The 16074-nt window shown below is 38.0% G+C and overlaps 1 protein-coding gene across 1 annotated transcript; it reads right to left on the reverse strand.

Moving 5' to 3' along the window:
- Positions 1-6113: 6113 nt before the first annotated feature.
- Positions 6114-15905, reverse strand: LOC105384163 (nucleolar protein 56). Its single transcript, XM_038111641.2, has 8 exons — positions 15744-15905; positions 15465-15669; positions 14973-15140; positions 12494-12692; positions 11839-12102; positions 10621-10775; positions 6952-7122; positions 6114-6352 (listed from the first exon to the last, which is right to left on the reverse strand). The coding sequence occupies exons 1-8, from the start codon at positions 15744-15746 to the stop codon at positions 6144-6146; spliced, it is 1374 nt and encodes a 457-aa protein (XP_037967569.1). The 5' UTR covers positions 15747-15905; the 3' UTR covers positions 6114-6143.
- Positions 15906-16074: the final 169 nt, after the last annotated feature.

The raw sequence follows: 16074 nt of genomic DNA on the forward strand, positions 1-16074 counted from the left end.
TAATAATTTCACCATATATCCAACCATGTCCGAAGAAAAACATCACCCCACCTCCCCCCTTCTGGGAGATCAATTCACCTCAACTTGAATCGACGACGAACTTTTTCAAAAATATAATCTCCCGTATTTCTCAGGGTTGCCAGCCGAAAGTAATAAAAATAGTCAAATGTCATTAGTATGAGCCTTTCTGACTAAACTGCATCATTTTTTAAAATCCAAAACGGTTATTTCTATTTTTCAGGTTTTTGGGGAAAATCTCAGAATTTTCCCTAAAAATGGGGAAATTTTATTTAACTGGTATAGTCTACCCAACAAACTACACAAATGCGCCATACAAGACAAATCTCCCCAACCACGCTAAACATTTGAAAAAACCAATCAAAAATCGCGAAAAAAAGTCACTTTTACAAAATGGCCGACAAAGCAGACCGCCATTTTGTTTTTACAACTTTTCGGAATTTTCCCATAAACTGCACCATACATCAGACCGTGTCCAAAAAAAATCATCACCCCATCTGCCTCCCTTCTGGGAGATCAATTCACCTCAAGTTGGGTCGACGTAAACAAATCGGAAAAAATATAATCTCGCCTATCGCGCAGGGTTGCCAGTCGAAAGTAATAAAAATGGTCAAATGTCATTAGTACGGGCCTTTCCGACAAAACTGCATCAAATTTTAAAATCAAAAGTGGCCATTTCTACTTTTCATGTTTTTGGGGAAAATCTCAAAATTTACCCTAAAAATGGGGAATTTTTTTTCACATGGCAACTCTACTCGTCAAACTACACAACCGCTCCATACAAGTCAAACCTGTCAAATGCCTCGAACACAATAAAAAAATGCTTTGAAAATCCCCGAAAAAACACGTTTTTATAAAAAAATCTCCCCTGCCCCCGCAATTAAAAAAAAAACATTTTTTGGAATTTTCTCATAAATTTCATCATGTGCCCCACCGTTTACAAAAAACACCATCCCCCCACCTCCCCCCCTTCTAGGAGATCAATTCACCTCAAGTCGGGTCTGACACAGCCTAAACTTTACTTCACTGCAACTCGGCCGCCATTTTGTTTTTTTATTTTTTTATAATTTTTTTATAATCTGTCAGACATTCTTAATACACCCTCAAAATATGAAAAAATGTATGGTCACCAAAAAAGAGGAACAAAAAAAATTTTTTTTTTTTACAACTTTTTTTAAAAAGTCGGATTTTTTCTCTACTCACCCGAGCACCCTGTACATTTCCCTAAAACATTTTCATATCAAAAAATGGCTCCTTCTGGGAGAACAATCATGTCAGTCAGTCAGTGGTAATCCAGCTTTATATAGTATAATAATAAAGTCACGTGATCGAATAAGTTTCTTTGTAAAAGGTTTTATTTTGTGAATTTTCAAAATTGTTGAAGAAAAGTGGATCAGAATGACCCCTAAATCCACTTTTGGCTTAGCTTTATACCCATTTTGCAACACCTTGTATATCGTCAGCGTCACCTCAGATCGTAATCATCGTAACTCCTCGTGACCAACTTTAAGAGGAGACACATAGAATAGAATAGAATAGAATACTACTTTATTGACTAAACAGAACACAAATAACAATTTATAATACAGTGAATACAACGCAATAGGCGGCCTTATCGCTAAAAGCGATCTCTTCCAGGCAACCTTTGGGTGGAGGAGAGACTAAAAGAATAAATGAGGAAGGTGTACAAATGATGTAGTAAACATTCAGTTTTAATAATAAATACTTAAATACATACATACATAATATACTCAAAGATAGAGGAAATAGTTACAAAGATTATATAATATAGAGGTACTAAAGCAAGATGGAGGAAAGATAATGTTCTTTTACCTGTTTTTTGAATGCTATATCTGTCTTCGCAAAACGGATATTAACAGGTAATGCATTCCAAAGTCTTATAGCTGTAACCGTAAATGAGGTACTGTAAAATTCAGTACTATGTGATGGGAAATCTAATAGACGCATTTGTGATGATCTCATTGACTGACATATACTGTTTTATTTGTAGTTCTAGTTGACATTGATTCATTACGAAAATGCTGGAGCTGTGCTGGAGCTGTGCTGGAGCTGTGCTCGCCATGCAGTGCATGGGCTACTTAGGAATCTGGGAGGCTGTTGCAAAGGAGTCCGTTGCCTCTATACGGTACGGGTGCCGTGCGATTTATGACCCTTCCAGGAGCACCTGTTTTGTCAAGTCGAAGAGAATGGCTCGTATTCGACGCAACCTGCAGTACTGGTGGGATTGGTTGGAGGTCTGGACAGCATGTAGCTGCAGCAGCCGTCATGCCGTCAAAAAAAAGTTGAAATTCATGTTAATAATTAGATTTTAATTTTAAAATATTGCAAAAAAAAAATATTAACATTGTTGAGTATGTTATTTTATTTTAGTAAAGTAGTAATAAAAACAAAGGCTTATTGCATAGTTTTCGTTCACGCTCGCCTACATCGCACGTTGTATATGGGAATAAAGGGAATTACTAAATTTTCTTGTTTAAAAATCACGGTTTCTGGTTTAGAGGAAAACAAATTGTAAAATGCGGAATACAGTTTTTTTTTCGAATAAAGAGTAAAACAAAACATGTAAATTCAAAAAACGTTTCTATTGACACTAGGGCATACAATACCGCAATACCGGGAACCCGGAAAAAAAATAAGTATTTTTCAATACCAGTATTGAAAGTTAATACCGGTATTGAAGTAATACCGGAATCGGACTTTTTAGGCTATAAATAAAGCGATTAAGGTATAGTTAGCCTTGTGTTCTTATATACTATGAAAGCGCACTTGTTTCCAATAGTTTAATGTAGTTTTTGGCCGTTGGAAATCTACTGTTGCCCATGCGTAAACCGACACCAAATTTTTTTTTTCAAATCTATCATTTTAACTCTAATACTCAATTTTCGTAGAAATCTATATCTATAATTACAGAATTTGATTGCCTTTTCTTGTTTAATTTTGGCCTATAGTCCTTTAAACACAATATTTGCCATTTATAACAACAAGAAAGTCTAATACCGGTATTAGTACCGGAATCCCGAAGTAGTAATACCGAAACTCAATACCGGTATTGAAAATTATTCCGGTATTGCATGCCCTAATTGACACCAACTGACACTAATTGACTTTTCGCCGAGAAAAGTGGAGTTACAATGTTTGCGATCTAAAGTGATTATAGAATAATTAGAACTATCTATTTTTTTTCAGTTCACCCGGTGTTGACTGAAATTGTAATTAGGTACTGACTCCTTGACTTGAAAATAACTTTTTTTATAATCGTTATTACAAAACCGCAATTTTTTTAATACAGCAATATTTGTAGGTACTTACAGTAAGCAAAAGAGCGCAACAAGGTTTAATTTTTTTTTGGTTTTAAGAAACAAAAATATTATTTCTATCATATCCAAAATACACATACTTAAGTACATATTATACCTCACCCAGACCACCCCATATCACCACCTTTGCCAGCTACGTAACCTTTTGGGACACCCTGTATATGCAGAGTTCTGCAAACTACTGTTCTGCTTTTAAAACACCAAAATAAAACAGGTCGTCTAACTAAAAGGTCACGTGACCAAAAAAAAAAAATATGGAGAAGCGTTTTTTTTTTCACGAATATAAAAAAATACGTAGGATAAAAGTTATTCAGAGTAACGCCCTTTCGGCTAACTATACTTTTTTTAATACAACACCCTGTAGTCCCTCTTATATTAAAATCTGCCCCCAAGTGAGGCTATACTTAATTCGCGAAAAAAAAAAACGCGAATTTTTACATTCTGATTTCATTTCCAGGGTTTTAGACATAACATCAATAACATGCTGCACACGTAGGTTTCGGCTTAGTTTAGTATACCCTTTTTGCAACAACCTGCATAAATATCGGCACGGGCACGACTTTTTATAATAAATGATTAAATATTAAAAATACTTTCAAATAAAAATAAATATTTTCGTATCACTTACAAAACAATATTACTTACTTAGTATATGTTTAACAAAGTGGCATGTCTTCACTTTAATGTTTTCGAGTACTATGTTAAAATTTCATGTCATTGTCCGGAGAACGCCCCGCATACCTCAACCCCCCTCACTAGATTTGACAGATTCTGATTTTCTTCTAGCTTTAGTGACAGCCTTAACTCAGGTGTCTCTAGTTATCTCGCCCGCCTTGTAGTAATGTCATCTATCTCTGTATTCATGAGTAGTCATCACTGTAGGACATAAAATAAGGGTGTCATTTAAACGATCGCCAATTAAATCAGTTTTGAATTTGCTAAATAATAGGTTTGAAGGCAAAATAGTAGATTTGCCAGCAAATTTTTGCCCCCAAACAATTTTAAATCAATTCAACAATTTATCACTTAAAATCGCCGGGATTTATGATCAAGTGGCAAATTAACATTTATGTATATATTTTAATAGGTATGTCCTCATAACTCGATGGTATGTTTAATCTTTAAATGAAACAAAAAAAACAGTTTAAATAATCAATATTATTTATTAAAAACAACAAAAATAACCTTCTTCTAATTAAAACTTAAACCTTAAACTTCTTCTCATAAAAAGCAATCATCTTCTAATTAAAACATAATCTTTCTCTTATCAAAATCATTGTATTACCAGCGCTGGTCTTGATTTGGAAGGGCGCCCTCTCTTCCTTTTTGGCCGATAGGCACATTCTTTGCTTCTGGTGGGGGGTTCGCGAGCTTTAAGCGTATGGCTAGCCCCATTATATGTTTGCACATATAATTTTTGTAAAATGCAGGGCAGTTGCATTTCCCTTGCATCCAGTCATTGTGCGGTAGATCCACTTGCCATTTGCTGAACCATTGCACTTTGTATTCAGCAAAATCCGTCCATGCATTTACAAAGTTTTGGGTTTTGTCTGCCTTTCCACCCGGTACTTCATATTGTTTGAAAGCATCGTCACTATACGTCACTATAACTTCTTTACGTAACTTTGCCGCCCTTAGGCCGCTGATTGGTTCATTTTCGTCGCGCGCCAATTTGGCTCCGCCCCTTTGAACATTTTTTCATTAAATTTGTAAACTCATATATTAAATTGTTAACAAATTATAATATTTTAATAACTGAACCTATTAAAATGTAACTACTGCAATGCTGACAAAATATGAATTAAAAAGAAATCGCAATATGCGACCTAGAGTCAATATATTTGCTGGCAAATCTACTATTCTGCGGGCGCAGTTATTATTTATTGAGCAAAAATAATATTCTAGCAAATAAAGTTTTTATTTATGTAATGAACTCAAATTTTTTGGCAATCGATCTATTATTTTAGATTTTTGTATTGATATTATTTGCTAATTCATACCAGAGGACACTTTTTATTTATTTGAGGATAAAAATATTTAGTTACGGTGGATCTATTAATTTGCTGATACAAGTTGATGACAAAAATAAACTTTGCTGGCAAGAAATATAGTTCCCATAAAATAAACACATCATTGGGAAGTCAATACTTTTAATAAAAGAAAAAAAAGGAATAACAGAGTTCTCTGTTTCAAATTAATCTTAAAGCTCTAAATTATAATTAAACTATATTACACTAATATTATTGATAGATATAATTTCTAAATAATAATATTACTGTAAGTTCTAGGTCGACATTTCCATGTTTAACAACGGAATAATTTCATCACATACCATTCGTATATTAAAACTGTTACTAGCCATAGAAAAGTCACCTATGTACACTTGTTTAACAACATATAAATTTTATATTCGGATCAGAAATATTTACTGTTATGTAGAGGTATTCGTATTACATTTTCTAATGTGATTATATCAATTCGATATATCTACTTGTCACAGCAAACTGATAACAGTTAACTTGGGCAAATATTGGTGTTCTAGATTTTTTTCATGAACCATAAAAAAATACGAATTATTACAATGCGCTGCAAAGTAGGACTTCGCCTATTTCGCTTTTCCATCTCTTACATTGGGATTCTATGCTCTATTTAATTATAATAATATGAAAACGATAAGTTCAAACACAAGCTCTTAATTACTTACAAAAATTTAATAGACTACAAACTCGGTCTTTTGTATGTAAGTAAAAGCTTGTTAAAGTGACAACTCCCAAACACCACCCACATCTATTCCTCCATAGCTTCATCCTTCTTCTTCTTCTTTTTCTTCTTCTTCTTGGCACTCGGCTCCTCCTCCGGCTCTTGCTGGCCGACCGCCTCCATGGCTTCCTTCATCACCTCGATGTTCTTCTTGGGGATGTCTCCGGTCTCGTAGAACTTGAGACGGTCTTCAACCTGCTGACGAAGGTGCTCCCCAAACACTGTTGTTTGGGATTCTGGAGGAGAAAGATTGTTTGGGTTATACAGGGTGAATGAACAGAAATATGATGATAGAGGATACAACCGGCAAGGCATCACCAGCAAAATAAGTTATTTACTATGTTTGATAAAGTCTTGTCTTGTATTAATTTATTAATTTGTAGCAATAATTTGGCACAATCATTACACAGAATAATGTTGTGCTGGAATCGTGCGTTTATCTAGCACAACTGTTATTACCACAAGCACATTTATGTCGCTTGCAATAGATCAAAGTGTGCATATTACCACTGAAATTTTGCTGGATGCTTTTATTCTATGCCTCATTCTATTCTATTCTGTTTGGGGGTGTAAGTACCTGCACCTGGCTATTTCGAATGGTGCCTTTATGCATATCCCCAAAGTCTAAACTAGCAATTTCAAATAGCATTATTAGACAGAAGCTCAAAACAGGTATGACATCCACTAATACGTTAATTACTGAAGATTTATTGCTATCTATATTTATGCAAATGTATTGTTGTACGGCTCATAACTGGTCGTCATAATGCCTCTCTGATGCTAATTAGAATGAAGTCTTCTGGTATATTTTTAGGAGTTTAAAACCTTCACTCACCAGAGAAGCAGTCGATCCTGGACGCGATGGAGCACTTGTTGGCGAGGTAGCGGCTGATCCGGCCCTTGTTCTTGAGCCCGGCGCGCCCGATGAACGTGGAGTGGTACAGCAGACCGTACTTGGGCGTGTTGGAGCGGGTCTTGAGAGCTCTGAATAAAGCTTTCTCGGCACCTGTGGATAATGGGGTTGAGTTAGGAGTGAAGTCAAGTGGAGGCTGATTTGTATATTAGATAGATGGAATCTTTATTTGTTCACTGATAAAATAAGGAGTTAAACAGATTACAACTTAGCTAGGGTACTATAGATTGGCAAGTTGCTTGGCGACCCTCCTTGCGGGGTGAAAGACGCGGAGGGGACGAGGTACCCAAGACGACAGCGGGTAGCGGGAGGGGTAGCGGTGAAGGGCAACGCGTGCACTGCATGTCATTGTTACGGCAGTCTCGGCCGCGCAGCCGAGGCGGCCACATGTCTTATATAGTCTGTCATAATTTGAGTGCGACCCACATGAGATCATTGATCCTGAGACCATTAGTCTTAGGATGAGTGTTGAGGCCTTTTTAATATTATCATTATATTATTATTAGGTATCTATAATTCGTCAACAAAATAACGTTAAAAACAACAAATCGTATAATGTCTCAATATAGGGGCTTCTTGTAGAACAGCGTACCGGATCAGTCATGCTGCGCGGCTAAAGGTTGGTACTGCGCAGTCAGATACGAAAAAGTAAACAACAAAGACGAAGAGTCCATATGACAGTGCGTCAGTTGTCAGTTCTTGTAACTAGGAAAGCAACCAAAAGGACAAAGGCAGGGTTCTAAGGACGTTTTGTACCACTATGGAAATGACGGGTTCCGTAATGAAAGTACCATGATTAGAGAGACACTGTACAGGTACACAAGTCAATTAATTACTAGATTTTTAGAAGCTGGGAGAAAAGAGAAAAACGGAAAAAAAGAATCTTTAAAATGTAGTCGCAATGGAACGTAAACATTCATACAGGAAGAATGGAACGTCAAGTGAAGTAATGTTTATGCCAAGTACTCTGTGATTTACGTCATAAATGTCTAGGTTGGATCTCAGTATAATGATAAAAATTGACAAACCAGAGCAGAAAAATTGAAATGATAAAAAATGTGTCATGTCAACAACTAAACGTCAACACCATGTCAACACTTGAACAACACAAGACGAACAACGTGAATAATAATTTGATAATAATATGTTAGGTATTTCAAGTTATATGTTTACGTTTAAATAAATACGGGACGTGCAACGTACATAATAAATATAATGATTTTATTAATATTATCGACTAGATCAGCCTACTACTTTCATCATGAAATAATGTTATACTTATCCAACTTCTGAAGTTTTAAATTGCCATTCCGCAACAGGGATCTGCTATGCCATTTCGAAATGCTATATGTAAAGGTTCTACTATATGGGTATGCATTTGGCGAGTAATGTAATGAAATAAAATATACTGTTTAAAAGATCATTGTTTTATTTACATAACATAATTTGCCTGGAATCAACTTTAGGAATTTTATGTTCCTATTACCTACTCTATTCTATTCTCTGTTGGGGTGTAAGTACCTGCACTTGGCTCTCTAGATGTGCTAAATCTAGATAGGTATGCAGGTTTCCTTCACTGTAAGTGTGATGGTATACATTTTAATTAAATTCAAAGAACACATTGGTACATGTCAGCGCCGGGATTCGAACTGCAGAACGCAGTTGCTCTTCTCATATTTGACTTAGGTATTTATCATCCTATGGTTCATAGAAAATATTGTCAGGATTTTGCGTGTTCTTGTTCTGCTGCTTCTGCAGGTTCCTGATGAAGAAGTGGGACGGGAGCCTGCCGGGGAGGTGGAACAGGAACCGAGAACCAGAGTTCTCCCCTTTGTCACATTTGTTCTATATCTTCAGCAGTTTCAGCGGTATTCAAAATATTAAATAATTAGGTTAGGTAATGGAAAATGAAATAACAAGTACTATGACAAGATTGACAAGCAAGATTCAGTGTTATTAGATTTAAATATTCAAAAAATATCGATTATAGTGAATCGAATAAAGAGAAAAAGAAAATGGTTTACTATGGATAAAAGTCTTCAAGAATTAAATATAATGATATTTTATAAACCAAATGTACTAGTTGTGGCACAAATAGTACCAGAACATGTAATTTATTGATAAATAAAATATCTTTTGTATTTAAGAATGTATCGATATTTCTATTCGATTACTTTTTTGCTCGGATTTGCTGGTAATATTCCGAGGTCTGGCACCACTGTTGTTACGTTCCGTTCTCTATATGTTTGTTTTTACGTTCCATTATCCTTAGATTTAAATATTCTTCATTTATCAGTTTTTCTTTTCCCCCGACTTCTAAAAATATTGTAATTACTGAAAATACCTTATCTACACTGTATTAATAAATGGTGAAAACATGGTTCTGAAACGCTCCAAAAAAAAGGCGGTACGCCCACTGCCGTTCTCCTTTATGTGATTTAATGAAAGTAATTAATAAGCAAAACACAGAGAAAAATTACAAAATTGATGAAATTTTGAAAGAAAATGGTCATATCGTGCTTCGCCTACCCCCATACCACCCGGAATTAAATCCTATTGAACTTGTGTGGCGGTACGTGAAAGGCGAGCTCGCAAGAACGTCGATTGACTCTAACTTAGATAAAGAGATAAAAGACTTAGAGTTGCTTTTCCCTAATTATTCGCCTGAAAAGTGCAGAAATTGTGACGACCATGTCATAAAAAATTAAGACGAATATTATAAATCTGATAGAGTATTTGACGATGTATTGGACAGGTATGTTATTGTTTATTTATAATTTAATGTAAATTAAACATAAAATATTATAGGTGTACACTGAACTAATATGACTGGCGTACTCTAGTACATTATACTTCAAAGTAGGTATAATGTTTTTTGGTTTTTGTCTTAGATTTATAATTGAAGTTAATGAAAACGATGATGAAGATGAGGATGACGACGACGATGAATAAGTTCAAACAGAGAGTGAACATGAAAGTGACATGGAAATTGATTTATAAAATAAAACACTTTTACATAAATAAATTCAAATTGGTAGATATTCTGAAGGTAAAAATCCAAATTTTAATGCTGTCAAACTATAAATTTTAAGCTAAATATGACATTTACGGGAACACTCATAGAATAAAATTTTACTTACGTCAGAAATAGTTACAAGCTATCGCGAGATTAATCCGGGCACACTTTTCTACGTGTGTAGCATGTCGTGCTACCTCGCCCCGCCACTTCTTTCACCCCGCAAGGAGGGTCGCCAAGTAACTTGCCACATTATAAAAGCAATTTCTTGCAGACAAACTTTCGATGGATGGACTAATAGACAAATCCGCCTGCCGTATGTATATTTACCTAAGGCTTAAAATTATATCCAATGAATACCATACCCAAGAATGGTGGCTAACCAGAATTAATGTGGCCCCTATTTCATTCTTATTGTTACGCCCCAGCAATAGGTAGGTTTACTGGTGGAAAGTGCTTTTAACATTAACTTTTGCACATCATCAGCATCAACCTATGATCACCCAGAGCTGGACATAGGCCTCTCATAAGGAGCGCCACAAAACTCGGTTCTCGTCCTTTTGCACACAACCTACCCAGTATCTGCAGCGTGCTGGCCGGGTACTTGGCGAGGCTGGTGAGGCTGCCCGCCTTGCTGATGAGCCGCGCGCCCACCTGGTCGCCGACTAGCACTGTCAGGTTCGGAGCTACGGAGTTCATCTTTGTGTGCAGGTACTCGGCTATCTGCTTCCTGGGGAGAGGAAATGGGAGTGAAGTTATTATCATCATAATTTATAGATATCAAATAGCCTTTATTCAACGTTAAATTTTACAAGTTAGTTGTCCAAATATTTTGATTCTAAGGGCCTGTTTCACAATGTCTGGTTAGTGACTACCTGTCGGATAAAATACATGCCTGTCACTGTCAAAAAAGTAATAACAGATAGTGACAGCATGTATTTTATCTCACAGGTAGCCACTAACCAGACATTGTGAAACAGGTCCTAAGACCTGGCTCAGTTGGATGGTAATAAAAGCTCTGACTAAAATAGTAAACCAACCCAACCTCAATGTTGGGGCCATAGGCATAGTCTGTTAGTGGCTACCTGTGAGATAAAATACATGCTGTCACTATCTGTTATTACTTTTTTGACAGTGACAGGCATGTATTTTATCCGACAGGTAGTCACTAACCAGACATTGTGAAACAGGGCCTAAGACCTGGCTCAGTTGGATGGTAATAAAAGCTCTGACTAAAATAGTAAACCAACCCAACCTCAATGTTGGGGCCATAGGCATAGGGTCAAGGAACTTCGTGGGTACACACACAAACAGCTGACAGACAGGTACACAGATGTTTGTAACTCCTTCCCACCTTCCCTATCCTAACGGAAACTGCAGGTAGATGAACACTAGCTGTCATCTGCCACCTCAACGACCAACCCTCGTCCACTTCTACCACCGCCGCGATTAGAGTCGGTCGACGCACCTTACGCTCCCGTCACTCAATCCGCGATAGAAGCACAATCCGCCGCGTACTGCAACATACGTAGCTCTACGCCGCGCACCGGTACATCAGCACATCAACCTGGAGAAGAACGGGTGGAAAATCGAAGAGGTCAAACGCATTTGATCAGCCGGACAACCGTTCCTGCCAGGTCAGTTTCTTCCTTCAAACTTCCCCCTTGCTCCTCCACTCACCGAAAACACATTAGAATACCTAATACTATTTTACACGCTATCAAAAGGAAACATTGCTTCTTCTCCCAATAAACATTTTCGGAAATTTTTTTTTTATTATCTACAACACAAACCTGTAATCAGCCAACCGAACGACCCGTCCAGCAAACATCTGTATATTGATCAGGTCCACCGGCGAAATATCCATGCCCATCGACATTTTAGACGCATCCAATATAGCCTGGGCCTTCTCCGAGTCTCCCAAGATCTCAGTCAGGGGCTCCACGGACTCTTCGGAGAGGCTCTTGCGGTCCTTGATGTATTCCGCGCACTTGGTGTAGAGATGGTTGTCGGGCACGATGGCCACCAGCTCGGGGAAGTGGTAGGAGTACCACTCTCTGGGAAAGGGTTGTTTGGTAAGTTAAGACGGTGGTTTTGGTTAAGTTTAAGGTGTTGGTAAGTTTGTATGATGTAATTAGTGTTGCTGCTACACATATCTATCAATAAACATAGACAATGTGAAGAAGGCAGTGGGTAAGTATTTAAAAGAAAATCTAGATATGCTAAGTTTCTATAAATTAAACTTCATCTGTAAAAGACATAGCAATAGTACAGTAGGTATCTGTGCTTTAAGGCTGCAGCGAACGCAAAAATTAACTAGTAGTTTTAGAAAAAATACTTTTAAACTGATGTCATGACTTTTTTCTATTTGCTGAGCTAGATTACCTTCCATTAGCATCCTATGTAGCCTTAAACTAAAATTTACATTAGACAAAAAAGCTGCAGTACCTGATCCGCATAGAGAATGTATTGACATCCTTGTCCAGCTGGTCCAACAGGGCGATGGACTGGATGATCATGTTATCCACTCGGTGCACGTTGAACTTGACCCGAGCACGCGAGTAGGAGTGCCCGAGCCCGAGCTGCGCCACGCTGCACGCCTTCAGGGTCAGGCCCTTGATGAGGTTGTGGAAGTGGTGGCGGATGCCTGCGGAAATTGTTATGGATAAGTTTTTTTTTTAATCTACTTATTTTTAGTATAAACTTTTATTTTGTTTTTTTTATACTTTTACTTTGTTTTTTTTTATGATGAATGAATGCAGAGTGTGCATTACTTTATCTATCTTTAGAAGACCATTACATAAATGCACTACATAGTCAAATAAATATGCCTTGGCTGTTGGCTGTTCATAGCATCTTTTTGCTACGACAGCATCCTTGCTATGGATATGACTATGGCCACAAAGTAATTTATTGTTATTAGACCTGGGGCAAAGCCAGTGGCGGATTAACCTATAAGCACGACAAGCACGTGCTTGGGGCCCCGGGCCTCCAGGGGCCCCCATCCTCTGCTGCTGTTTCATTTTATACCTACATTTTATTCATCCTCAATATGTCCGATGTAATGAGTTTAGATCGCATCCAGTGGCGTGCTTTGGGAGAGGCCTACGTCCAGCAGTGGACTGCTATAGGCTGATGACCAACCTTGAATGAATGAATGAAGTATCTAGAAGCTCGATACAGATCCCTTGAATTCTTAGACACCGAACTAAAGGACCTACCACACGCATAAGTATCACCACAGTTTTGCCTGCGCAGGCCGGCTTAAACACGGAATACCGTGCGTGTGGTTGGTAAAGGGCCTACCACACGCGTAAGTATTACCACAGTTTTGCCTGCGCAGGCCGGCTTGTACTGTACATGGAATACTGTGCGAATGGGTGGTAAAACTGTATACCGCGCCAACCTCGAAGCGCGGCTTGCGCATTTTTCGAAATGTTTGAAATTTTAATAATTTTGCCATTCATTATATTCTCTATATTAGAGTATTCTCTAAATCTTTGAGTAGTAACATGTGAATGATTTTTTTAAAATTTTACAGCAATTTTTTGTCCACTTCGATCGTGTACGGTTTGATTTTTGGGAATAGCATGCAACTAGACTTTTTTCTAGTGAAAAAATTCTAGTGCTTTGCAAACATTGAAAATATACCAGTAGAAGAAATAGTTCCTCATTGGGAAACATTGTTTCTAGTTTCCACGCCGATGATTTTGACAAAAATGAGGCTTGCGCGTACTTAACTGTGCCGTGCATATACTCGTACAATGTGTTGTTTTTCGAACCCGACAAACTTTAAGGGTGTATTCTAGGAGTGATTTCATCGAGAAAACACCCCCATATGTGGGGTCAAATCCCAATATTCTAGAAATGGCGGCCATTTTAAAGTTTTAGATAGTTAGTTTTCAAAAAAAATCATATCTCGAGATTTAAACGCATTACGGACATGAAATAAAATGATTTTATCCACAAAAGGTCATTTCTATTCAATAAAAATATGCACAACCGCTAAAAAGATACCTAAAATAAGTTACAAGCACTAGTTTAATCTAGGCTACGGTGCTCAAACATGGTCACTGACCGTGTCTCAAAAGTCCAAACTCAAGGTTTGCCAGAGAGCGTAGTATTGTGGTTGTAAAGCGAACAGATCACATTCGCAACACCGACCTGCGCTCCAAAACTCAAATAGCTGACGTGGGTGCCAAGACTGCTAAACTGAAGTGGGACTGGGCGGGCATGTCTGCCGTATGCAGCCGGAGAGGTGGGCAAAAAAGGCCATCCAATGGATACCCATCAACGGCCTCCGGCGCAGAGGCAGATCAAGAAGGAGATGACGGGACGACCTGGACAATTTTAGCACGGAATGGTGTGAGCAGGCCCAAGAAAGGGATAAGTGGAAAATTCAAGGAGAGACCTTTGCCCAGCAGTGGGACACTAAAGGTTGAGGAAAAAAAAAAGTATCTAAAACTTTTAAATGGCCGCTATTTCTAGAATATTGAGATTTGACCCCACATATGGGGGTGTTTTCTCGATAAAATCACTCGTAGAATACACCCTTAAAGTTTGTCGGTTTTGAAAAACAACACATTGTATACTCTAAGGTGCCGTGTGATAGCTCGTCGTACCTGCGCAGTTGTAACGGTGCCGGTGGTGATACTTGCGCGTGTCGTAGGCCTTTAAGGCAAGCAAATTTGTTTTTAAATGTTTTACCTACATCCTTTTTTATAGAAAAGTTATAGGACGTTTTAGCTATTGAACTGTTTTGTCACTCTTTGTCAAGGAACAAATTGTTCTAAATTAGGGGCCTACACAGGCTTTGTGCTTAGGGCCACCGATGCTCTTAATCCGCCACTGGGCAAAGCTTTATTATTATTGTCAATAAATGATATTTTTTTTTTATTAATTAGATTAAAAGAGTTGTATCTTTTACCTCTCAATAACTCTGGCACAGCTCCAACATGAGAACAGGGAATCTCCAGGGCCTCCGTGATGGCCGCCCCGAGCTTGGAGTCTGCCACTCCGAGGGAGCATTTTGACCGCTTCTTCCTCTTCGGCAAAGCACCTTCTAGGAACAGGCTCAGGTCTTCTGGCAGGATACCTGGAGGGTATTGCAGTGTGATTGAATGAAAAGGTTGAAGGGTTGCCATGTTTTATTGTAAACATGATATGTATTATATGACTAAACTTTGTTTCCTTTCTACATAATCTTGCCTGTACGATCGCTCTAAGCGATAAGGCAGCCTATTGGACATTGATTGTATATTGTACCTATTGTATTTTTTATAAGTTTAATTATGTTCAATATTCTTTTCTATACAACAATAAACAACACTACGCACCCATTATATTTACCCATGCACAATCAAAAGAAACCAATAAAAACACCACGGCATTCTCAACAACGTGTTCAACACAAACTAACCTTCAGACACCGCGTTGATATTCTCAAGCGCGACGATCGCGGACTTGAACGGCTGGAACCCGACGAGCGAGACCACGGAGTTGAACCGCTGCAGGTCCGTCACCGACGCCTCCACCTGCGGCAGGAACGCCGCCAGCTCCTCGAACTCCGCCACTTTGAACAGGCCGAAGCCCGCGCTGTGCTCGTAGAGCACAAACATCTTACTCTGCAAAAATCACGAAAATACTTAGCACGAACTTCTGCAAATGCAGGGTTAGGGTTGAGGGAAATGCTACGCACCATTTTGAGGCTGTTTGTGTTGTTTTCACTGCATTATTGTATTTTTAAAGTGGAAAATAACAACACACGTGTGTTGCAAGTTTAGACCGCGTTCTTTTGAAAATTTTGAGGTTATGTTACCACAGATAAAAAATTTAGAACGTGTTGTTTGTGACAGCGTCTCAGCCCTCACAGATGATTAAATTAATGGTAGGGCCACATATTTTTGACACAGGGTGTAGCATTAATAAACGACCATAAGTCTGTATGGGTAAAATCATTTCAAATTTGGGTATTTGATGGGTTATCGTTGATGTATCACCCTCTTAAGCTTGGACCACTATTAACGCTA

This window comes from Plutella xylostella, chromosome 26 (assembly GCF_932276165.1).
Source record: "Plutella xylostella chromosome 26, ilPluXylo3.1, whole genome shotgun sequence".
Taxonomy (NCBI): Eukaryota; Metazoa; Arthropoda; class Insecta; order Lepidoptera; family Plutellidae; genus Plutella; species Plutella xylostella.

Coding starts and splice junctions, on each gene's coding strand:
- LOC105384163 (XM_038111641.2), bottom strand. Junction 15,141..15,464: donor TATCAACGCGGTGTCTGAAG/GTTAGTTTGTGT, acceptor AATACCCTCCAG/GTATCCTGCCAGAAGACCTG. Junction 6,353..6,951: donor CAGGATCGACTGCTTCTCTG/GTGAGTGAAGGT, acceptor TTTCTCCTCCAG/AATCCCAAACAACAGTGTTT.